The sequence below is a fragment of the Ranitomeya variabilis genome, chromosome 1 (assembly GCF_051348905.1).
Source record: "Ranitomeya variabilis isolate aRanVar5 chromosome 1, aRanVar5.hap1, whole genome shotgun sequence".
In the NCBI taxonomy this organism is placed as follows: domain Eukaryota; kingdom Metazoa; phylum Chordata; class Amphibia; order Anura; family Dendrobatidae; genus Ranitomeya; species Ranitomeya variabilis.
In genome coordinates this window covers 605,453,437-605,479,511 of record NC_135232.1, presented here as the reverse complement: position 1 = coordinate 605,479,511, position 26,075 = coordinate 605,453,437, and the positions used below count along the sequence as shown (strand labels likewise).

The window sequence follows — 26,075 nt, the reverse complement described above, 5'->3', positions numbered from 1 at the left end:
TCATTTCTCCTGTTCTGTGTTAGTTACTTGTTTCACTGGAAACTCCCCTTCATTTATCATAAGCTCTGGAGGCAGAGTCATCGACCAGGCACCATCCGCCCCGGAGCCTGGAAGAGGTCACTTATATGAAGTGAGAAAAGATGATTTATCCACAACAAGGCATCTGACATGCCGACAGACAGGTATGACTCGCCTTCGCAGTCTATATTAATAGTTTAGGTAGGTCGAATGTGGTGGTGATAGATTCCCTTTAATGCAGAAGTGTCAGTGTTTGTTCAGATCTGTAAACATAGATGGAAGTTACAGCAAGAGCCAAATAAGGCTTCTTCGACCCCTTAAGTACTTGCATTGTATCCCATTGGGTCTTTTGACTCTTAATTTAACTTTTCTATGTGTCAAAAGCTTTCAGATAAAACTCTGTCCCTGATGTAACTCTAATAGAAGCTCAGCCCACCCCTGTACATTATATGTAATGTTTACCTTTCCCGATGGCCGAGACTCCATATGATAGATATGTTTATATTGGAGCGCTCTAACTATAAAGCAAAAGCTGGGACTGTATCACAATACCTACTGCTCTCCCAGCTGTATGAAACTATTGAACCTGGTCACACTGGTGGGGGTCTTAAAACTGGGAATAACACAACCCCACATAGTTTGTGAAGGTTTACTATACATGTTTCTCTACCTCTTTAATTAACAGATGTTACATGTAAGATCCCCATCATTCCCTACTTTATCTGATCCATGTGCTCAGAAATTCACATTTAGGGACTGGAATCAAATCTACTCGGAAACAATAAAACATTGATATTACAAATCCTCAGCATCTAGTGCCTTTTTTATTTTATGTCTGTATTAACTATAATGACATGGTGAAAACCCAGTCCAGCTCTGAAACTAGTTCTCAGACACTGAATGAACAGGTAATACAGAGAAAGTGTAGCATTGTGAATGCAGCTCTGGCATATAATTGAAACAGCAGCTTAGGATCAGTACGGGATAAGTAATGTAATGCATGTACATAGCAAGTTCACCAGTAGAATAATGAGTGCAGCTCTGGAGTATAATACAGGATGTACCTCAGGATCAGGAACGTAATGTATGTACGCAGTGACTCCACCAGCAGAATAGTGAGTGCAGCTCTGGAGTATAATATAGGATGTAACTCAGGATCAGTACAGGATCAGTAATGTAATGTATGTACACAGTTACTGCACCAGCAGAATAGTGACTGCAGCTCTGGAGTAGAATACAGAATTTTAATGAGGATCAGTACAGGATAAGTAATGTATGTATACAGTGACTGCACCAGCAGAATAGTGACTGCAGCTCTGGAGTATAATACAGGGTGTAACTCAGGATCAGTACAGGATCAGAAATGTAATGTATGTACTTAGGCTACGTTCACATTTGCGGTCGGCGCCGCAGCGTCGCCGCATGCGTCATGCGCCCCTATATTTAACATGGGGGCGCATGGACATGCGTCGCACTTGCGTTTTTGCGCCGCATGCGTCCCTGCGGCGCCCGCGTCAGGGCGCAGAGGACGCAGCAAGTTGCATTTTTGCTGCGTCCAAAATCAATGAAAAAAAGGACGCATGCGGCGCCAAACGCAGCGTTGTGCATGCGTTTTGCTGCGTTTTTGTTTGCGTTGTGGCGCCGACGCTGCGGCGCACAACGCAAATGTGAACGTAGCCTTAGTGAGTGCACCAGCCAAATGGTGAGTGCAGCTCTGGTGTATAATGCAGGGTGTAACTCAGGATCAGTACAGGATAAATAATGCATGAAGGCAGTGACTCCACCAGCAGTAAAATGGATAATCAAATTGTGAACATTACATTCAAGAAGAATATAGACACCTACATATATAGACCAAGAAGCCGCACGTTTATAAACATAGATTGGTCTTTAATTGGATCAGAAATATATATAACAGTATTGGATGCTGAGAGAAGAGCCACAAAAAAAACTCAGGTTCCACCCCAGTCACTGGGAATAGACTACTAAGAACAGCTTAAAGTTGCATTCCCTTTTGCATTATTGGTTCAATCACAATGAAGCTTGGTGAAGGTTACTGTACTCTACAGAAGATCTCAGCAAACCATAGGATTAAAAGAACCAAGAATAGAAATAAACAATCCACTTTAACTTTGGTCACGAATATACAAAGAACATTGTAGCAGGCGGTGTGGAATGTTAAGGCATGGCTGTGCACCCTCAAAGAAGACACTAAAAGCATTTTAATTCCTAGACAAATCAAAAATTAAATACTTATCAACTTTCCATAAAAATGGGTGGGAGCAATATGGGACCATGTTTGGAGTTTGATGTTAAGGACAAGAGGATAATATCCCCCCAAAAAAGAGAGAAAGAAGACCGAAGAGATGAGTGGATGAGCTGCTTGGTAATCTGTTCAGGTGTTTCCAGGATTTGTTCGGTCAGAGGATTTGCCTTGGCATGCCATAGCCAGTCATTCCAGACTGGGAGGCTCCTTTGTTGGTGCCCATCTGTAGACCAATGACGCTCTGCCCTTCTTTTAATTTGTCTTTGGAAAATTCACGTTTGTTTTCCATGGATTTCCTAAAAAAAAATTGTAAAGAATTTATTAAACAGGGAAAAAAAGTGTTGATCCTGCTGTATGAGAAAATAATGTCCCCAGATTTACTTAGAAATGTTGAGCATGTTTGTGAATACATTTATTTATTATGGTGTCTATAGACCTTAGATAGCTGTTGGCAAATTGCTCGTTTAGGCTGATAGCTGTCTTTTTACTCCACCATGCACATGAGCATTCAGCCTACAGCTGTTTTTCCCAACTACCTTATCGCATGAGCAAGCCACTTAGCCAACAGCTACCTTTCCCTACTACCTCATACCCATGATAATGTAGCCAACAGCTATCACTCCCGACATCCCAATACTTGTGGTTCATCTCAGCCAACAACTTTTTTTCCTGATTCCCCCCATAAACATGAAAACTCAACTCAGCCAAGTGTTCGTGTGTTCTCTATGGGGAGTGTGGAGCGAGCCGTTGCTTTATGTCTCTAGCAGTGCCAAGCGTCGGACTGGAGCACCTTGGGCCCACCACAGAAAATCATTCTTGGGGCCCACTATGTAGCTACATAGAAATAAATACAAGACCACCAATTGTGTGGTAATACACGCTAATATCAGGGTATAATATAAGGTATAATAAATAATGTAATACCCGCGCTAGATGAAAAACCTCCCCTTAAGCTCTGCATATATCGGAACGTAGTCTTTAAAAAAGGAAGACTGTGGAGCTAAAATCAACAGGACCAGTGTATATCAATTGAGGATAATATAGACTTTACCTCAATAGTCCGCAACAGTGATATGAAATCTTCCGAACAGCTTTTGTAGAAGATGCAGCTTTTTAGCCAGATGTCCGGTGGATGTTCAGGTAGGCAGGCTGTGGGCGCTGCCCCGGCCGGTAGCAGAACGCTCCAGGCTCGCCTACCACGTGGAGTGAATGAGCGCTGTAAAGCCGTTAGGTACTCTGCCGAAGCAGGACCTTCCGTGACGTCACGGTCACGTGAATGTTCACGTGACTGGGCTAGGGAGAGCGAAATGCTGTTAAGACCCCTCGGAGTTTTTACCCCTGTTTGAGATGTAAACCTTGTAGATTATTAAATACAAAAAAAGCAATTTCTATTCTCCAACACCACCAGTGATTGGCAAATCAAGGACTATATATCATGCAACACAGCAGGGGTCATCTATGCAATAAGGTGTCCTTGTGACAAGATATATGTAGGGAGGACCAAGCGTCCCCTTCATGTGAGGATTAATGAACACCTTAGGAATATCAATAAAAAATTCCAAGGTCATCCGCTATCTAAACATTTTCTAATTAATCATGGCGGCTCATTTAGGGGCACTTGTGTTACTGGCTTGAAAGTTGTACATAGGAGTTGGAGAAAAGGAGATTACATCAAACAGATGTCCAGAGAAGAAACTAAAATGATCTTTGAACTGGACACTCTGGCTCCGAGGGGTCTTAACAGCGAGATAGAGCTTTTTGCCTTTAATTAATATCGAGGATGTGTGAGTGCTATAGGCTATTTAAAGCATGGGACTGCTATTACGGACCATCCCTGAGGAAGGAACGCGGCAGTTCCGAAACGTGTTGGAATTGGTCCATTTCGCTCTCCCTAGCCCAGTCACGTGAACATTCACGTGACCGTGACGTCACGGAAGGTCCTGCTTCGGCAGAGTACCTAACGGCTTTACAGCGCTCATTCACTCCACGTGGTAGGCGAGCCTGGAGCGTTCTGCTACCGACCGGGGCAGCGCCCACAGCCTGCCTACCTGAAGATCCACCGGACATCTGGCTAAAAAGCTGCATCTTCTACAAAAGCTGTTCGGAAGATTTCATATCACTGTTGCGGACTATTGAGGTAAAGTCTATATTATCCTCAATTGATATACACTGGTCCTGTTGATTTTAGCTCCACAGTCTTCCTTTTTTAAAGACTACGTTCCGATATATGCAGAGCTTAAGGGGAGGTTTTTCATCTAGCGCGGGTATTACATTATTTATTATTCTTTATAGACTACGATACAAAAAGGGTGGTTTTGTATCATTACCTGCGGCTACTGTTAGTTAGAAGCGCTACTGGTCTTTTAAGAGTTTTATTCTATAATATAAGGTAGTACACGTCTTAATTATGTAGCAGGGATTGGGGTAGCCCCCTCACAGAATATAAGGTAGCGCCCTCAAAATATAACACAGCCCCCCTTATAGGGTATAATACTGCCCCCCACCTCCATCGTCTTCTCACCCACCACCCCTATTCATTGCCCATTCCACCACCTCCATCATTGCCTCCTCCGCCACCACCATCATTGTCCTTTCCACCACCTCTATAATTGGTTTCTCCCCCATCACTCCCATCATTGCCCTCTCCATCAATCCATGAATCCTCAGGTTCCCCAGTGGGCCAGTCTGACCCTGGCAGTGTCCTTTGAACTACCAACACTTCTTTCCTTCAGCTACAGAGGAGAGTCTGCAGGATCACATACACACAAGATGGACTTTATTGTGAAGAGGGGGGGGGGGCATTAAATTAAGTAATATCGAGAGCAGCATTGAAATCTTCTGCAAATTATGCCTTGTGTATAGAGCAAAATTGTGGTCCTTTTCTAGTCTTGTTTTCCCAGTAAAGACCATCTTGTCGTGAAATGGATTGGAAACTGCTTTTTCTTGTAGAATCAATACAAAGTAATGCATGCCTGTGATTGAGCCTGAAGTATGGCCACCACTAAGCCAAGTTCCTATCTATGAACTAGTGTGCAAAAATGTAAACTCTGCTTGACTTTGGCTAAAAGTACTCACTTAGGGAACCAGTTGGGGTCTCCACGGAATTGGCCGTCGCTCTTTGTAACTGCCACACCACCCAAATTCATCAGGGTCCGCTGTACGCTGGCCATATCCTTGCCTATGGTAAAAAGAGAAACAAAAGCATTATTTCAAAGTTATTTATTTTAAAAATTCGCTGATCTTGCCGTTATTATTTTCTGCCATGTCAGCAAATCGGTTGAGTCTTTTTAGCATAAAGCTCAGGGTGCAAGCAGTTCAAAGATGTACATCAATAGGCTACTCATTAAGTACAAAATGATATAAGATATGATTGTGTAAAGTATTGGGGTGACATTCGGCATCCATACCTTCCCATAGGTCAACTGTCTGGAACAAGTCAGTAGCCGCAATGCCATATCGCTCACAGGCCTTCAGGAACTGAGACACTTGTTCCATCTGTTTGAAGGCCATTGCGGATGTTTGGATTTTGGCCACTGAACCCGGGGCAAGGGAATTAATCAGGTGGGAAAGTACCTAAAAGTAATGAGAAAAAATTATATATATGCAGACTCTAGTCCTTATCATAGACAGTTCTTGAAGAAAATATTAAAATCTTTACAGGAGTTTAAGCCTAGGTTACATCTATGAAGAATTCATATTAAACAATTGGGGCAATTGCACCAACAAGAACCATTGTACTCACAGTGCCATCCTTCAGCCACTTCTGAAAACCTGACTTTCCCTCTTCTTCCGGGCGCCCACATTCTGCAGGACACTGGCTGGTTATCCATTGCACCAAGATGTTCTCCAACTCTGGGTCGTACTTCTGATCAATCTTCATCTGTACTTCCCTGCTCAGTCCGTATGAAGGTCCTTTGTTTGCCATTTTAGTGGTTGGTGGTTTGGGTTTCTGTAAGAAAGAAACAATAAGCTACGTAAGGAACACGGAGATCAACCCCTACACTTATATTTAGGAATATGACTTAATGGACCACAAACGGGACAAGTTGGACATGAAACCAGAATTAAAATGGAAAAAGTTTTCTGCCTGGCATGAACTTTGTGACTGAGGTTTTAGGAGAGAAATAAAAAGCACTTCTGTTGGCGTCATAGAAAAAAGGAACAATAGAGTTGCTGTATTGTTGAGTATTGCCGGTTTACGCATTCCGCAGTTCCATACCAATGTAGGCATCTGGCTGCTGATCAGTGGAGATGCCGGGTGTTAGACTCCTACTGACCTGATATTCATGGCATACACAGGAGAGCTTGGCACGACCCAGTGCTGTGTTCTCTGCTAATAAGCTGCTGCCCAACTCCTCTGGCAGTGGCTTATCTCCCTTAGAACCAAAGGGTCGTCCATTAAAAACCTTCTCTTCCCCAACATCTGTTGGGAGGCCTCAGTACACACATTAGACTGTTAACTGACTGATGATATCTGTCGGTTTCAGCAACCTTAATCTAATGTGTATGTGAAGCCATTATAAGAAAATGACTTTTTTGTAGTATACTGGTATATATCATTTTTGTAAATTTTTTTCAATATCACTCTCCGAATTAAAACAATAAAAATATTACAGGTTTCGCACTGGCCCCTGAGGCTTTTTTAGGCTCTAACTTGTCCTTTCTAGAAATCCTCATGTGGCACAAAACCTTGATTTAAACAATAAGTAATTTTCTCATGAGACATTCAAGACTTTTGGTTCAGAGTAGCTGATAAGATTCAGAGCACAAGCCACATGTCCCAAACTATAACTACTTTCTGAGAACCTTGCTAAACTTTCATTCCAAGACTTGCAACTCCTAGAACTTTAGGAGATTTTACTTAAACTATAGTCAACTGAACTCTTCAACTTACAAAGCGCCCGGAAATTCACAGCCCACAGGAAACTCCCTCACAATGTCCTGTTTGTGTTACACGGAAGCCATAACGGTAAGCCGCTATATATTCAGGGTCTGACGAACATGATGTTAAACATTAGATTTCATTTTTCCATAAAAAGTCACTTTTTTATTCCTTAGTTCTTTTTATTGTGAATCAAATTCCTAATGTTTCATGTAGAGGAAGCCCTTCACAGGTCATCACCACCAAGTATGGGTGGATCTAACCCCTGCAGTGCCCCTTCTCCAAGGATCTCATTGCAGCTCCATGGGCTGAATCCTCAAACACCCTTACTTACAATCAAAAGAATAGTCAGGAGCTCCCTCAAATGCCAGTACTGGCCTCACACTTCTAGAAATTACAGTGGCTGTACATTATCCTATGTAAAAGAGGTCACTAACTCAATATATTCAAGGCCAAATGATTGGATTTTATTAGGATTATTATGGCCGAGAGGTCAGTTTCCATTGACAGAAGCTCTAACATAATATAAAGGTCTCTCGATAACCCCCCTGACTCAGTGCTCCTCTATTACTGTAATTACTGATAATGAGCCAGAGCCCTGTATAAATACGCAGGCTGCAGCAACTCGGGGATATGTTCCAAGTTTACTGCAGAGAGATTAAAAGGCAGCTATCGCCTGCGCGCCACAGAGTCAAAACAGTTTCTCCCTAGATAAGAAAACAGTATATGTATTCATTACAAGACTGGAAACCTTTGAGGTACACTGTGCCCATGTGTACTAGCCTTATCACTGCCAGTAGTCTCATGTCATGTGTACCAGCCTTACCACTAGTAAGGAAACACTTAAATAGAATACAACTCCAAGTAAATCAAACTTCTGTGAAATTAAACTGTTCACTTAGGAAGTAACACTGTTTGACAATCAATTTCACATGCTGTTGTGCAAATGGAATAGACAGCAGATGGAAATTATTGGCAATTATCAAGACATACTCAATAAAGGAGTGGTTCTGCAGGTGGGGACCACATCTCAGTACCAATGCTTTCTGGCTGATGTTTTGGTTACTTTTGAATGTTGGTTGTGCTTTCACACTCGTGGTAGCATGAGACTGACTGTACAACCCACACAAGTGGCTCAGGTAGTGCAGCTCATCCAGGATAGCACATCAATGCGAGCTGTGGCAAGAAGGTCTGTGTCTGTGTGGTGTGTGGCTGTGTCTGTCAGCGTAGTGTCCAGAGGCTGGATGCGCTACCAGGAGACAGGCCTGTACACCAGGAGATGTGGAGGGGGCCGTAGGAGGACAACAACTAAGCAGCAGGACCGCTCAGTCTTTGTGCAAGGAGGAACAGGAGGAGCACTGCCAGAGCCCTGCAAAATGACCTCCAGCAGGCCACAAATGTGCATGTGTCTGCACAAATGGTTTGAAACCGACTCCATAAGGATGGAGTGAGTGCCCGACGCCCACAGATGGGGGTTGTGCTCACAGCCCAACACCGTGCAGGACACTTGGCATTTGCCACAGAACACCAGGATTGGCAAATTTGCCACTGGTGCCCTGTGCTCTTCACAGATGAAAACAGGTTCACACTGAGCACATGTGACAGATGTGACAGAGTCTGGAGATGCCGTGGAGAGCGATCTGCTGCTTGCAACATCATTTAGCATGACCGGTTTGGCAGTGGATCAGTAATGGTGTGAGGTGGCATTTCTTTGGAGGGCCGCACAGCCCTCCATGTGCTCGCCAGAGCTAGCCTGACTGCCATTAGGTACCGAGAGGAGATCCTCAGACCGTTTGTGAGACCATATGCTGGTGCGGTTGGCCCTGGGATCCTCCTAATGCAGGACAATGTCAGACCTCATGTGGCTGGAGTGTGTCAGCAGTTCCTGTAAGATGCAGGCATTGAAGCTATGGACTGGCCCGCCCGTTCCCCAGACCTGAATACGATTGAACACATCTGGGACATCATGTCTCGCCCAATCCACCAACATCACGTTGCACCACAGACTGTCCAGGAGTTGGCAGATGCTTTAGTCCAGGTCTGGGAGGAGATCCCTCAGGAGACCATCCGCCGCCTCATCAGGAGCATGCCCAGGAATTGTAGGGAGGTCAAACAGGCACATGAAGGCCACACACACTATTGAGCATCATTTCCTTGTCTTGAGGCATTTCCACTGAAGTTGGATCAGCCTGTAACTTCATTTTCCATTTTGATTATCATTCCAACTCAAGACCTCCGTGGGATATTAGTTGTGATTTACATTGATAATTTTTGTTCTCAACACATTCCACTATGTAATGAATAAAGATTTACAACTGGAATATTTCATACAGTGATATCTAGGATGTTGGATTTTAGTGTTCCCTTTATTTTTTTGAGCAGTGTATATGAGGGCTCGGCCTGGCCAAGAGTTCGTAGTCATCTACATACCAAACACAAACATTAGGAAAATGGAGGAACGGATTTCAGCATCAGGATCTTCAGTTAAAAACACAATGTATTAGGTATGCGTATAAAATTGCTAAAATTGGTATTTTAGAAAAAGAGCTGAATAGTAAATCAACTTGTTGCACATGAATGTGCCCTATAAGATTTCAGTGTCTGCAGAAATAGTTGCATGCAGTTTTTCCCATGCAGAATGCTTCACTCGCTCACATTCCAGCTCCTGTTGCTGCAGCAAAGCAAACATTGTCCTGTATGAACCAAGGTTCCTCCACAGCTCCACAGTACTTTTCCACCACTTGTTTGGAAACCAGCCAGTATTCTGTCATAGGGAAAAGATAGCCAGGCGGTTGCTAAGAGACAAAACTGCAGCCTGTCCACGCTTGCCCAAAAACTTCAGTGATGATGCAATGGCAACAAGATTTATTAAAGCTAATCAAGCTCTTTACAGAAGAACACACCACAGAACCATATGTGATACATTGCCCTAAAAGTAACGGAGCGATTAAAAGTTAACAGTAAGCAACAATTGGTAATCATTCACTGCCGACTGCCATAAATATGTAGCAGCACTCGTGTATAAACCAAGCTGATTCAATAAAGTTAATGATTAGCATTTTACACTTTATCTAGAGAAGAAATCCACATACAGAGTGGAGTTATTTTTTACATAAATAATAATTAATTACCGTGTACTCACTATTCTGCTGGTGCAGTCACTGTGTACATACATTACATTACTGATCCTGAGTTACATCCTGTATTATACTCCAGAGCTGCACTCACTATTCTGCTGGTGCAGTCACTGTGTACATACATTACATTACTGATCCTGAGTTACATCCTGTATTATACCCCAAAGCTGCACTCACTATTCTGCTGGTGCAGTCACTGTGTACATACATTACATTACTGATCCTGAGTTACATCCTGTATTATACCCCAGAGCTGCACTCACTATTCTGCTGGTGCAGTCACTGTGTACATACATTACATTACTGATCCTGTACTGATCCTGAGTTACCTCCTGTATTATACCCCAGAGCTGCACTCACTATTCTGCTGGTGCAGTCACTGTGTACATACATTACATTACTGATCCTGAGTTACATCCTGTATTATACCCCAGAGCTGCACTCACTATTTTGCTGGTGCATTCACTATGTACATTACATTACTGATCCTGAGTTTCATCCTGTAATAATAATAAATAATTATAGTAATAATAATCTTTATATAGCGCCAACATATTCCACAGCGCTTTACAGTTTAACAGTTTCAAATGCAAGTCATAAGTAACAACGTTAACAATACAATAATTAAAGCAAAATAAGACAACCCTGCTCGTGAGAGCTTACAGTCTACAATGAGGTGGGGGAGATACAAAGTACAGGTGTGTATTTACAATGATGTATTTACAATGATGGTCCAGCCATCTTCAGGGGGTGTTGGATAGATGGAGGTAGTGAATAGGCCACACACACACACAAAATGACTGATTAGGGAACGTGATAGGCCGCTCTGAACAAATATGTTTTGAGGGAGCGCCTAAAACTATGCAAATTGTGGATGGTCCTAATATCTTGGGGTAGAGCATTCCAGAGGATTGACGCAGCATGGGAGAAGTCTTGGAGTTGGGAGTGGGAGGTATGGATTAGTGCAGAGGTTAGTCGAAAGTCGTTTGCAGAGCGCAGCGGTCGGTTAGGCTAGGTTCACATTGCGTTAATGTGTGCACGCTAACAGACAGCGTTGCACGGCGAAAATGTCGCAATTAACGCCATGCAACGGGTCCGTTAGCGCACCCATTGACAGCAATGTGAAGTTTCCCTGTAGCGCATCGCAAGCGCGTGCCTTTTTCGGCTCACGCTAGCGATGTGCCGTTCTTCTGTGGCGCGCCTCGGACGCTGCTTGCAGCGTCCGCGGCGCGACCGAGGTCCGTTCCCCGCTCTCGCAGATCGGGGATCTGCGAGAGCGGGGACGTTACCGCGACCCCTAAATAAACATTGCGTTAGCGCAATCCGCTAGCGCTAAACGGATTGCCCTAACGCAATGTGAACCTAGCCTTAGGCTGAAATGAGGGAGGAGATGTAAGGGGGTGCTGCACTGTGGAGAGCTTTGTGGGTGAGAACAAGTACTTTGAATTGGGTCATATAATGAATGGGCAGCCAGTGTAAGGACTGGCGTAGAGCGGACTCGTCTGAATACCGATTAGCTAGATAGACAACCCTGGCTGCTGCATTAAGGACAGACTGGAGAGGGGAAAGTCGAGTAAGGGGGAGGCCAATTAATAGAGCGTTACAGTAATCCAGGCAGAGGTGGATCAAGGTGACAGTGAGGGTTTTTGTTGTTTCCATGGTGAGAAAAGGGCGGATTCTAGAGATGTTCTTTAGGTGTAAGCGGCACGAGCGGGCAAGAGATTGTATGTGAGACGTGAAGGACAGATCGGGGTCAAACATAACACCCAGACAGAGCGCCTGCTGACAGGGTGTTATTATGGTGCCACCCATGGAGAGGGAAATGTCAGATTTAGGGAGGTTAGTAGACAGTGGGAGCAGAAGAAGTTCAGTTTTGGAGAGGATGAGTTTCAGATAGAGAGCAGACATGATGTTTGAGACTGCGGACAGACAGTCACTGGTGTTCTGTAGTACAACACGAGTAAGGTCAGGGGATGACGTGTATAGTTGTGTGTCATCGGCATAAAGATGGTACTGAAAGCCAAATCTGCTGATGGTCTGTCCAATTGGGGCCATGTAGAGGGAGAAGAGAAGGATGCCCAGGACTGAGCCCTGAGGTACCCCGACAGTGAGAGGAAGAAGAGATGAAGTGGAGCCAGCAAACCGGACACTGAAGGAGCAGTCAGAAAGATAGGAAGAGAACCAGGAGACAGCAGTGTCCTTAATGCCTAGTGACTGGAGTCTAGAGAGTAGGAGAGGGTATTCAACAGTGCCGAAAGGTCAAGAAGAATGAGTAGAGAGTGGTTACCGTTACACTTTGCTGTCAGAAGGTCATTGGTCACCTTGATGAGTGCAGTTTCTGTTGAATGTAGGGGGCGGAAACCGGACTGTGAAAGGTCTAGGAGGGAATGAGTGGAGAGGTAACGGGTAAGGCGGAAGTAGATCAGGCGCTCCAAGAGTTTAGAGATGAAGGGGAGATTGGAGACTGGTCTGTAGTTATTTGTGCAGGATGGGTCGAGGGCAGATTTCTTTAGTAATGGAGTAATGATAGAGTGTTTGAAGGAGGAGAGGAAAATGCCAGAGGAGAGGGAGAGAGTAAAGATTGTAGTTAGGCGAGTTGTGACGACTGGAGAGAGAGACTGGAGGAGATGAGGGAATGGGGTCGGAAGTGCATGTAGTCGGTCGAGAAGAAGAGAGGAGCTTGGAGACTTCTGTGGTGGAATGTGGAGAGTGAGCCAGGGCTGTTTTACTCTGTTTGGAGGTTCTGAAGGTGAGGGGAGCTACTTGGTCAAGGGTGCTTCTAAGAGTGTGATTGTAGTGATGTACAGCCAGATCAGGACAGGAAAAATAGGAGATTGGGGACAGTGATGAGTGTAGTGAGTCTGAAAGTGTATGAGGGTTTATAGCATGTAGACTTCTGAATGTGCGGTAGGTAGGAGTGTGCTGGGGTGGGCGAGGAATTGTGAGTGTGAAAGAGAATGTTGTGGTCAGAGAGAGGAAGTGGTGAGTTATCTAGGTAGGAGATTGAACAGAGCCAGACAAAGACCAGGCCAAGGGTGTTACTGTCTTTGCGTGTTTCAGAGGTTGAGAGAGCTGTGAGAGGCCTAGAGAAGTAGTTAGTGATAGAAGCTGGGACGCAGATGTGGAAGTGGGGCTCTTAATGGGGATGTTGAAGTCTCACAGGATAAGGGTTGGTAGTTCTGAGGACATGAAGTGCGGCAGCCAGGCTGAGAAGTGGTCCAGGAAGTGGGTGGGTGAGCCTGGGGGCCGGTATATGACCGCTACTCTGAGGGAGAGGGGACAAAAGAGCCTGATGGTGTGGACCTCAAAAGAAGGGAATGAGAGTGATGGAACTGGGGGGGGGGGGGGGGGATGACCCGGAAAGTGCATTGTGGGGACACGAGTTTGCCAACTCCACCACCATGTCGGTCTGTGGGTCTCGAGGAATGTGAGAATTGCAAGCCACCATGGGAAATACAAGCAGGAGAGACAGTGTCAGAATCCTGAACCCAAGTTTACGTAAGGGCCAACAGATTAAGAGTTTTTCAGAAAGTAATTGGGTAGGAAAGGAAGCTTGTTACATACAGACTGTGGATTCCAAAGGGCACAATTAAAAGGAGATGAAGGAGTGCAACTAATATTAATAAGGTTAGTAAGGTTTCGATGTGAGGTAGGGTAGGGGTTGACGTTGGAAGATGGTGGACCAGGGTTGGGGGCAATGTCCCCTGAAATCAGTAGGAAGATAAAGAGCAAGTAGTTTTTGGAATTGTACAAAGTTTTTTTTTGCAGTGTGTTTGGGCAAGATGGGCTGAGTTATTTCAAGAAGGTGAGAAGTGCATGGGAGAGGGAAGGAGAGAGGATCTGATGTATACGAGTCGTGATGGAGGGGGGATGGTGCTGTGAATGTGGATGGCAAGGGAACATAGGAGGATAGGATAAAGCACATGGATAGAATCAAGAGCAGAGTGTGGGTAAGGCTACTTTCACACTTGCGTCGTGTGATGCACATCGCAATGAGTCGTTTTGGAGAAAAAACGCATCCTGCAAAGTTGCCAGCAGGATGCGTCTTTTCTCCATACACTTGCATTAGCGACACATTGCGACGGATTGCCACACGTCGCATCCGTCGTGCGACAGATGCGTCGTGTTTTGGTGGACCGTCGGCACAAAAAAAGTTCCTTGTAAGGTTTTTTTTGTGCGTCATGTACACCATTTTCGACCGCGCATGTGCGGTCGAAACTCTGCCCCCTCCTCCCCGAACTGCAGATTGGGCAGCGGATGCGTTGTAAAACTGCATCCGCTGCCCACGTCTTGCAGTAATTTCACAGGTTCCGTCGGTACGTCGGCCCAACGCATTGCAACGGGCCCGTACCGACGAAAGTGTGAAAGTAGCCTTACCTGACTCCTGCCATGGAATAACTGCTTTATCTCGATGCTTATCTTTGGGATGGTTTGCGTGCACTCCCACATGCATGCACCCCTAAGGAGAGGTCTACATTTATAGTCCAGAACGCTGGGTCAGAAGAGATGTATTGTGGGAACTGATTAGGGATAATTTGGCAGCTGGGGCCAGCACACCGGGGGTGGTTAGATGATCAAAAACATTGGGCCTGGCTACCTCTATTTGCTATAGCACCTTCCACCAGATAACATCTACACTGATCCCTGTCATGGATATGCAACAGTGAATATTAAGTACAATGCACCAAATGAATTATACAAATGAATTAGCAGGAACATTAAAATATGTTTTATGTTTCTAGATGGTAAAGCGGCAGATGACAGACTGCAATCAGAGGTGGGAAGTTGCACCATTAGAATATAATAATGCAGGAGATGATTATACTCCAGAGCTGCACTCACTATTCTGCTGGTGCAGTCACTGTGTACATATTGATCCTGTACTGATCCTGAGTTATATCCTGTATAATACTCCAGAGCTGCACTCACTATTCATTATTATATTTCAGAACTAAATTTAGTTTTTGAAAGTCAGCAAAATTGTCAGATGTGTTAACTGAAGTGGGTGAGCAATTAGTTTTGCCTACATCTGATGAGTTTACAATACCTGTTGTAAAGAAAGTGATCCCTGAATGGAGAACACTATAGTTAGCACTATGTAAACACTGAAATCAGGAAATGCTAGGAATGTTTGGCAGTTCAATCTTGTTTCAAATTAATTATATTTTTGTGTAGATAATTTCATAAGTAAGCTATAATATGGTGTTCACTGGTGGATATATTTTCAACCCCTTTTGAGAGCACCTCGTGGCATCCAACATCATAGCTCCCAACCGTCCCTCATTGTGCGGGATTGTCCCGGATTTCATTCTTTGTCCTGCTGTCCAGCGCAGGATGCTGTGATCCCGGGAGACAGCAGGAGACCTCCCATCACGCCCCCTTTTGTTAGGCCACGCCCCTTCCCGTTTGTTCCTGAGTCTCCCAGTGTCACTGTTCAGAGAGGGAGAGAGGGGAGTGACTCACTTCTAGTTTCAGTTTGAGGTACGTAATTAGTAACACAGCCGAACACAGCCTGGGTGCCAGCAGCAATGTAAGCAGCAGACCAGAGTCTGAGTGGACTGCTGGAGCTGCTAATTATAATGCCTGGCTAATAATAATCATGCGGAATGAGAGTGGGGCTGAGCAGGGAGGGACGGACACACTCACAGCCTCCCTCTGTTTGCCTCGGCTGCTCAGTGCTCACTGCTGTGTTCTTATTGCAGAACGCCCAGTGTGAGTGAGTAGTCGATGTCACAGATCGAGGACTCACTGACACGTCTGTCTCCAGTCAGTGGCATTTGAGGAGGAGCAGCTGCAGCTCCCACGGGGAGGGTGACGACACGACGCTATTGTGGCTGCTATTTCCCAACGCATAAAAGGGCTACCAAAGCCCCTGTGACAGTCTGACACTGTATCATCATGTGCTATGAGACAGCAAATCATGGCACAATTAATTCATTGCTCTACACAAAAATTACAAGTAGCTCTGCTCGGTACACAGACACACACGTGGCTCCACTTGGTTCACCTCGTACACACATGCGGCTCCGCTCGGTAAACCTCGTACACACACACACATGCGGCTTCGCTCGGTTCACCTCGTACACACACGCGGCTCCGCTTGGTACACCTCGTACACACACACACACGCTCACACACGCACACACACACACACACACACACACACACGTCTTCGCTCGGTTCACCTCGTACACACGCGCGGATCCGCTGTATAGATCAGCTGAGATGCTCAGTTCAGAGTGGGCTCAGCGCCGGAGCCCGCGCTGAAACAGGGTTTATTACCTATGTCGTACTATTACGGCATAGGTAATTAAGCAGTTAAAGAACAGCACCAGAATGGGGGGGGGGCATATACCAAGATAAGGGATATATATTACCAGGATGTGGATATATATACCAAGATGAGGCACAGTATAAGGGACATATACCAGTGTGTGTATATAGATGGACTAGCTATTGAACCCATTCTACGCCCGGGTGGCGAGCATTTATATTGGTATATGGTCTCCATCCTGATATGTACTGCTTCCATCCTGCGTCCCAATCCTGTCATTTGCTGCCATCCTGTCATGTGCTGCTCCCATCCTGCGCCCCCATCCTGTCATTTGCTCCCATCCTGCGCCCCTATTCTGTCATGTGCTGCTCCTATCCTGCGCCCCCATTCTGTCATGTGCTGCTCCCATCCTGCGCCCCCATCCTGTCATGTGCTGCTCCCATCCTGCGCCCCCATTCTGTCATGTGCTGCTCCCATCCATATGCCCCGTATGCTGCTCCATGAAGGTTGATGGCCCCCATAAGATGCTCCATAGCATAATATGTCCCGTATGCTGCTGCGATAAAAAAATGGCTCAGGCCCCCGACACTTGCGAAATTCACCTGTCCCCGTTCCACCGCTGTGCTCCAGTCTGTCTTCCGGGTCTCTGGCTGTGACTGTTCAGTCAGATGGCGCGCACTAAGCTTGTCATCGCGCCCTCTGACCTGAACGTCACAGCCAGAGGACGCGGAAGCCGTAGCCCAGTGGTTGAACGGGGACGGGAATATCGCATACTTGCCCTCCTGGCACATCCGTGCTTCTCCGTCAGAGATCTCAGTATGCGTTCAGTGCTTACGCATACTGCGATCTCCTGGGCCACAATTCTCATCCCCGGATGCATAACTCTGTGGAGTCCAGACTGCGCAGGCGCTTGCTCAGTTTATAAAGGCTTCGGACACAGTGATGCTCCCAGTGTTATATTATAGATAGATATGATGCGGGGGTCCGGTTCAAATCTTGCACCACAACCCATCACACTCTATTTATGGCGCTGTTCTCGGTTGCTCTATGTGACTGTAGACATTTGAATCTTCACAGCGTTCACATCGCACGCTGTGAGGATTCTCCAGACACGGCAGCAGGCGGTTATATGACTGAGTATGTGACTTGCATACTCCTTTAAACATTCTCATACCTCCCAACCGTCCCGGATCCCGCGGGACTGTCCTGATTTTGACAGTCAGCCCCAGGATCCCGGACGGGACATTAGTTGCCCCGCATTACGTGCCTGGGGCGGGGACAATGCAGCAGGGGGCGGCATCTGAATAAGGTTTGTGTCTTTTTTTTTTGTTTTATAAAAACTGGGTCTCACCTCCCGACCGACCCCGCCCCCCCCCCCCCGCCCCCTGTGCGGCGCTGCCACGCTGAGGGAGAGAGCCAGCAGCAATCAAGATGAAAGGTCAGCGACTCACTACCTCCTGTGTGTGCACGGAGCTCCGGCTTCTCCTGCTCTTATCTGCTATCCCGGCATAGAAGGAGAGACGGGGAGGTGCAGGGACAGTGCAGAGCTGTGAGCAGGAAAAACTGAAGAGCTGCACATGGACATCAGCCGCCCCTGCACTACAGAGGAGATTGTGTGATGTGTGTGTGATGTGTGTGTGATGTGTGTGTGATGTGTGTGTGATGTGTGTGTGATGTGTGTGTGATGTGTGTGTGATGTGTGTGTGATGTGTGTGTGATGTGTGTGTGATGTGTGTGTGATGTGTGTGTGATGTGTGTGTGATGTGTGTGTGATGTGTGTGTGATGTGTGTGTGATGTGTGTGTGATGTGTGTGTGTGATGTGTGTGTGATGTGTGTGTGTGATGTGTGTGTGTGATGTGTGTGTGTGATGTGTGTGTGTGATGGCTGCGTGTGATGGCTGCGTGTGATGGCTGCGTGTGTGTGTGATGGCTGCGTGTGATGGCTGCGTGTGTGTGTGATGGCTGCGTGTGATGGCTGCGTGTGTGTGTGATGGCTGCGTGTGTGTGTGTGTGCGTGTGATGGCTGCGTGTGTGTGTGTGTGCGTGTGATGGCTGCGTGTGTGTGTGTGCGTGTGATGGCTGCGTGTGTGTGTGTGCGCGTGTGATGGCTGCGTGTGTGTGTGTGCGCGTGTGATGGCTGCGTGTGTGTGTGTGCGTGTGATGGCTGCGTGTGTGTGATGGCTGCGTGTGTGTGATGGCTGCGTGTGTGTGATGGCTGCGTGTGTGTGATGGCTGCGTGTGTGTGATGGCTGCGTGTGTGTGATGGCTGCGTGTGTGTGATGGCTGCGTGTGTGTGATGGCTGCGTGTGTGTGATGGCTGCGTGTGTGTGATGGCTGCGTGTGTGTGATGGCTGCGTGTGTGTGATGGCTGCGTGTGTGTGTGATGGCTGCGTGTGTGTGTGTGATGGCTGCGTGTGTGTGTGTGATGGCTGCGTGTGTGTGTGTGATGGCTGCGTGTGTGTGTGATGGCTGCATGTGTGTGTGATGGCTGCGTGTGTGTGTGATGGCTGCATGTGTGATGCATGTGTTTGTGAGCTGCGTTTGTGATGCTGCATGTGTGTGTGATGGCTGCGTGTGTGTGTGATGGCTGCATGTGTGATGCATGTGTTTGTGAGCTGCGTTTGTGATGCTGCATGTGTGTGAGCTGCGTGCGTGTGTGAGCTGTGAGTGTGAGCTGTGTGCGTGGGTGTGAGTTGCGTGCCTGTGTGTGCTGCGTGTGTGAGCCGTGTGTGTGCGTGGGTGTGAGCTGCGTGCCTGTATGTCATTATACAGTATGGAGAACTGTGGCCATTATACAGTATGGAGCATCATGTGCAGTCATTATACAGTATGGAGCATCATGTGCGGCCATTATACAGTATGGAGCATCATGTGCGGTCATTATACAGTATGGAGCATCATGTGTGGTCATTATACAGTATGCAGCATCATGTGCGGACATTATACAGTATGGAGCATCATGTGCAGTCATTATACAGTATGGAGCATCATGTGCGGCCATTATACAGTATGGAGCATCATGTGCGGCCATTAAACAGTATGCAGCATCATGTGCGGTCATTATACAGTATGGAGCGTCATGTGCAGCCAGTATACAGTATGGAGCGTCATGTGTGGTCATCGTACAGTATGGAGCATCATGTGTGGCCATTATACAGTATGGGGCACTGTGTGGCCATATTTTTTTGTTTATAATTATTGTATATGAAACAGTGTGATCGGCAGTGCTAAATGGGTGTGGTTGGGACGTGGATATGGGTGTGACTAATTATGAATGGGTGTGGTCAGAGGTGTGGCCTAAAATTTGCCGGTGCGCGCCGCAAACTTTGTCCCTCTTTCCCATCTTCAAAAGTTGGGAGGTATGTCCAACATGGTGATGTGTACTGATCCATACAGGCAATGGAGGACACGGAATCCAGAGATTCTCAAGCCATCATGTATAAAAGTGAAGAATACAGATATGATGAAAGCCTGCAAAAATATTTGATTCCTACTTGGGCAAACAAGATTAGAAGCTACCAAATCAGAGCCTCCACCCTGGTGTCCCCGCACCTACAGCCCTGCTGGGTGTGAATGTGATCCAGTCTGTGAATGTCAAACACGGCCATGCCCTGAAGGCACACAGTGAGCCAGACCCACCCGTCCCATATATTAGTGGTGACCAGTCATCTGATTGATAACAGAAATTGATATGTGAAGATTTTTATTTGGGTAGTGAAACATTACAGAGCGAGGTGAAGAGTTAACACACAGAAGGAGTGGCGAAACAGATGTCTGTAGTAAGAGGATGTGAGAAGTGTAGTGCGGCCAACGTTTTCCATGAAGCAGATCCCAGCTCATTATTATCATCGAGACAGCGATACACAAAGCTGTGGCTTATGTCAGCCGATACCCCTTCTCCAACCTCGATATCATCCTTCGCTCATTATTTACCTTCGGAGATAGGCAGAACATGACTTCCTTTAGGCTATGTTCTCACGTTGCGTTTTTGGAGCTTTTTTTGCTGCGTTATTTTTTATGCAAATTTTACGCTGCGTTTTAAAGTACCTTCAAAGTCTATGAGATTTCAGAAATATGTGCGGCGCCCCAGGGTCCTGGTCGTCGCAGAGGTATTGCTTTCCTCTCGGGGAGAGTGATGCTACGTTTGGAGGCAAAGAAGGATATACTGCATCCAGGTATCACAAACATGCAACACATTTCACACTCCAGGCCAACAGGGGGAGCTCTTGCTCCTATTTATTAGGTCACTCCCCACATTGGTAAGGCCAGGTTCACATTGCATCTATGGCGTCCGTTAGACAGACTACGTTACACCGTGGCATAACGCAGTGTAACGCAGTCCGTTAACGCCGCCATTATGCCCTATGTCAGATGCAACGCTAGCGCACGCCCGCAATGGGCGTGCGCTAGCAATGTGCCGTCATTGAGTGACGGACCCTGGGACGCAGGCTGCAGCGTTTCCGGGTCTGTCACTCCCAGCACAGATAGAGCATCTGCTAGCTCTATCTGCGCTAGCGCTATATCAAATCGGCACTTGCGTTAACAGCAGCCCATTAACGCATGTGTTGAATGGGCTGCTGTTAACGCAATGTGAACCTGGCCTAAAACAGGTTGCCTGTAGGGAAAGTTAGTTGCTGGCTGAGCTCCGCTCAGGTAGTTGGTCCCTGACAGGGGTGGGATCCTGTCGGAGAATGAAGGAGAAGGACACGGAGCTGTGCATGCCCTCAGAGCTGCAGCTCCTAGAATGAGACATTGAAGGCAGAACTGTATTGCAGCGAGCGTGCAAGGAAGTCGTAGCAAAGGAGTGGATACCAGAAGGGGACCAGCACTACACAGGCTGCCTCCTTCTGAGGCGCAGAAGCCCGGAAGCCAGAACACCGAGGGAGTAAGGACCTTTATGCTTTGCTCCAGAGAACGGCAGGACCAGCCAATTTCACGTTACCTGTCTGCGCTACACCCAGGAGGCACGGTGTCACCCCTTAGAGGCTGGGGCATGATAGAGTCCCTATAAACCGCCTCAAGCCACCAGTTATACAGGTTTGTCCTATCCTATATGGGGGGCAGAGAGAGAGACATTACATCTGTGAGGACCTTATGTGAAGCTTTAGGCAGTAAGGAACTACAACACCACGGCGCTAGAGCAAGTCTACTGATTTCCACCTGGACAAGGGTACTCTGGACTTGCCTCCAAACTGGCCGGACTCTGCCTACCCTGTGATCTGGTGTCATGGACTGTGGATGCTGAAGTCTTCAGTAAAGATAAAGAGACTGCAACCTTGTGTCCTCGTTCTTCCTTGCACCTCTCACCATCCACCATCTACACACTGGGAAGCCCTGGGGATACACTTCACCTGTGGGAAAGTATACCATCTAGCTGCCATAACATCACCCCCGCGGACCCCTTAAAGCAGCATCAGTCACCCTGACCGAATACCATAGGTGGCGTCACGAACATTACCCCTTTAAAGACCTTTCCCTTTTACACAGACGTCCCAGGGCATCCCCCCCGTGAACCGAAGGACCCGGTACCGAGTACCCAACGGCCCCATGGGGGCGCTCCACATGCACACACATTTGGTTTTATTTTCCTGACCGATTTGGAAAATGGCTTCATTTAGCAGGTCACTTCTTTCAGCATATTGCAGCTTTTTTTTCCACACTCAAAGCAATGGGTAAGTGCAAAAATCACAGAAAAAAAAAAAAAACATACAAAATTGCAGCGTAAAAATGCAGCAAAAAAATGCTTTTTGTAAGCAGCTTCTGTGCTGCCAAAAGAGCAGGTTTTGCCTGCGGAAAAAAACCGCAGCAAATACACAATGTGTGAACATAGCCTTAAAGTGGCAAGTAGGGTATCAGACTTCTGGTCATGTACGAGCACCGATCAGCTACATACAGGACTATCAATGCTCCTTTAAATCGCCAGTACAATCTGATTCTGATGAACACTTGTTCTCCGAAATTGGCCTTTAGGAGGTAGACATTAATGCAGATTGGGATTCACTTAGTGCCACTATGACAAGGTCAGAAAAAAAAAATGAGAAGAGTTGTCAGGAGGTCATAGTGGTAGAGCTGATCATGTGGCAAAGGACGGTACTTTACCTCTAAGGGTCCCTTTCCACTTGCGAGATAAAAAACGGTCCGTAATCTGGACCGAAAAAACGGATGGAACGTATGCGATTGTCATGCGAGTGCAATGCGATTTTTAATCGCATCATCCGTTTTTTGTAATCGCATCATCCGCATGACATCCGTATTACTGTCCGATTTGTACGCACCAGTGTCCTTTGAAAAGCCGGCAAATCAGTACTTGTGTACAGTAATATCACACTGACAGGTTAGAATAGAGTAGATATATACATATATATATATATATATATATATATATATATATATATATATCAGTGAGACACCTATATATGTATATTTATATTTAATGCAGCACTAGATAGCATAAAAGCCGCTAATTCAATTGCCGGCTTTTCATTTCTCCTTCCCATACCCGACATGATATGAGACATGGTTTACATACAGTAAACCATCTCATATCCCCCTTTTTTTTGCATATTCCACACTACTAATGTTAGTAGTGTGTATGTGCAAAATTTCGGCGCAGTAGCTATTAAATTTAAGCGTTAAATCGCGGAAAAAATTGGAGTGGGCTCCCGTGCAATTTTCTCCGCCAGAGTAGTAAAGCCAGTGACTGAGGGCAGATATTAATAGCCAGGAGAGGGTCCATGGTTATTGGCCCCCCCGTGGCTACAAACATCTGCCCCCAGCCACCCCAGAAAAGGCACATCTTGAAGATGCGCCTATTCTGGCACTTGGCCACTCTCTTCCCACTCCCGTGTAGCGGTGGGATATGGGGTAATGAAGGGTTAATGCCACCTTGCTATTGTAAGGTGACATTAAGCCAGATTAATAATGGAGAGGCGTCAATTATGACACCTATCCATTATTAATCCAATTGTATGAAAGGGTTAAAGAAACACACACATTATTAAAAAGTATTTTAATGAAATAAACACACAGGTTGTTTTAATATTTTATTGCTCTCTCAATCCATGTGATGACCCTCGCTTGGAAAAATAATAAACCAACAATATACATACCTTCAGATGGGCCTGTCACGTCCCACGAGGTAATCCATCTGAAGGGGTTAAAATATTTTACAAGCAGGAGCCCTGCTAAAGCAGCTGTGCTCGTGCTTGTAGGGGAATGAAGGAAATGTAGGTCAATGACCTATAGTTACCTTCACTCGCGGTGATGCGCCCCCTGGTGGTTGTCCTCATATGACCTCGAGCGTGGGAAAAAGTTCCCAGGCTGCTGTTCATGAGGACATCCACCAGGGGCGCATCACCGCGACTGAAGGTAACTATAGGTCATTGACCTACATTTCCTTCATTCGCCGGGGCTTACAAGCACGAGCACAGCTGCTTTAGCAGGGCTCCTGCTTGTAAACTATTTTAACCCCTTCAGATGGATTACCTCGTGGGACGTGACAAGTCATCTGAAGGTATGTATATTGTTGGTTTATTTTTTTTCCAAGCGAGGGTCATCACATGGATTGAGAGAGCAATAAAATATTAATCTGGCTTAATGTCACCTTACAATAGCAAGGTGGCATTAACCCTTCATTACCCCATATCCCACCGCTACATGGGAGTGGGAAGAGAGTGGCCAAGTGCCAGAATAGGCGCATCTCCCAGATGTGCCTTTTCTGGGGTGGCTGGGGGCAGATGTTTGTAGCCACGGGGGGGCCAATAACCATGGACCCTCTCCTGGCTATTAATATCTGCCCTCAGTCACTGGCTTTACCACTCTGGCGGAGAAAATTGCGCAGGAGCCCACGCCAATTTTTTCCGCCATTTAACCCTTTAATTTAATAGCTAGAGCCCCCAAATTGTGCACACAGACACTTGTTGTTACATTAGTGAAGAGGAATATGTAATAAAAAAGGGATATGAGATGGTTTACTGTGTGTAATCATGTCGGGTTTGTGAAGGAGAAGGAAAAAGCCGGCAATTGAATTAGCGGCTTTTATGCTATCTAGCGCTGCATTAAATATAAATATACATATATAGGTGTCTCACTGACATATATATATGTATATATACCTATTCTATGTGTATATATCTACTCTATTCTAACCTGTCAGTGTGATTTTACTGTACACCGCACTGAATTGCCGGCTTTTCAAAGGACACCGGTGCGTAAAAATCGGACAGAACTCGCATGGTGCGAGTGCTGTGCGATTTTTTTCTCGCACCCATTGACTTGCATTGGCGAGTCTCGTCCGAGAATCGCAGCAATACGCAGCATGCTGCGATTTTTTTCTCAGCCGATCCAGATTTTTCTCAGTCCGATTTCGGCTGAGAAAAAAAATCGCAAAAGAAAAGACACCTATTAAATAACATTGGTCCGAGTGCAATCCGATTTTTTATCGGATTGCACGCATCCGTTTTCCTCGCAAGTGGAAAGGGACCCTAATACATTCCTGCAGATCCAACGTAATAGGATATTAAACAAAGAATATGTGGCGCTAATGGATAGATCTGGACACAATCATCTCGTTTATCAGGAAATTTCATTTTGGGCGAACTTCAATTTTCACATTTGTTATAGATTTAATATCAGATTAAACTATTTAGCATGAAATTACTAAACAGATGGTGCATTTTTTTACTGTCCAGCCAGGTTTTCCCCTAAAATTAAAAGAAAATTCCAGAATTGCTGGCCCATCTCTTCCATTCTCACAAAAGATCGACTGCAATAAAAATTGCTAAAATACTTAAAGGGAACCTGTCAGCAGGATTGTGCACAGTAACCTACAGTGTCAGGTCGGCACCTTCACACAGATTACAACGACACCCGGTGATGAAATCCGTCTTGTGTGTGTAATCTTTAACTGAAAATAATGACATGCGCGGGCGTGCGTGCGTGTACACACACACACACACACAGTATATAATAAATTTGCAAAAATTTCTACATTTTTTTTGTTTTCAGTCAAGATGGGGTGCAGAGTGTACATAGATGAGAATAAAAATTAACTTTTTTTGAATTTACCAAATGGCTGCAATGAAACAAAGAGTGAAAAACTTAAAGGGCTCTAAATACTTTCCGCACCCACTGTATGTGCCATAGACAGACATATCATTCCTTAATGAAGTAAGACACACCGAGAGAAAGAATTTTTCGACAAGTCTTTCTCAGTGTCTTGTTTATAGAGCAGATACTTAAGCTCTCTCGGACTTGGCAGAGCCAAGACTCAGGAAGTCTGGGAATTTTCAAAATAGGGGGATATGGTTACCAAGTTTATGAATTATGAATTGTACAAGTGCCAGGACAGCAGGAGAGATGGAGGGCATCAAAGTGAATGAATGCACATGAATAAGATATGAAAGATAGTGACAAAAAAAAAAATGTCCACCCCATGTCTCAGTTCTGATACAAACAGAAAAAAACTGACCGGCACATCCAAACTAGTGTGTAGAGGCG

The 26,075-nt window shown here is 45.9% G+C and overlaps 1 protein-coding gene across 1 annotated transcript in view; it reads right to left on the bottom strand.

Moving 5' to 3' along the window:
• Positions 1-1,887: 1,887 nt before the first annotated feature.
• Positions 1,888-26,075, bottom strand: part of TAGLN2 (transgelin 2) — a 46,021-nt gene continuing 21,833 nt past the window's right edge. The window contains exons 2-5 of the mRNA XM_077259815.1: positions 6,027-6,233; positions 5,692-5,857; positions 5,360-5,462; positions 1,888-2,580 (exon numbers count right to left, since the gene is read on the bottom strand). Coding sequence (XP_077115930.1) covers positions 2,439-2,580; positions 5,360-5,462; positions 5,692-5,857; positions 6,027-6,209 — 594 coding nt within the window. The 5' untranslated portion in view covers positions 6,210-6,233 and the 3' untranslated portion in view covers positions 1,888-2,438. The remainder of the gene's footprint in view (positions 2,581-5,359; positions 5,463-5,691; positions 5,858-6,026; positions 6,234-26,075) is intronic.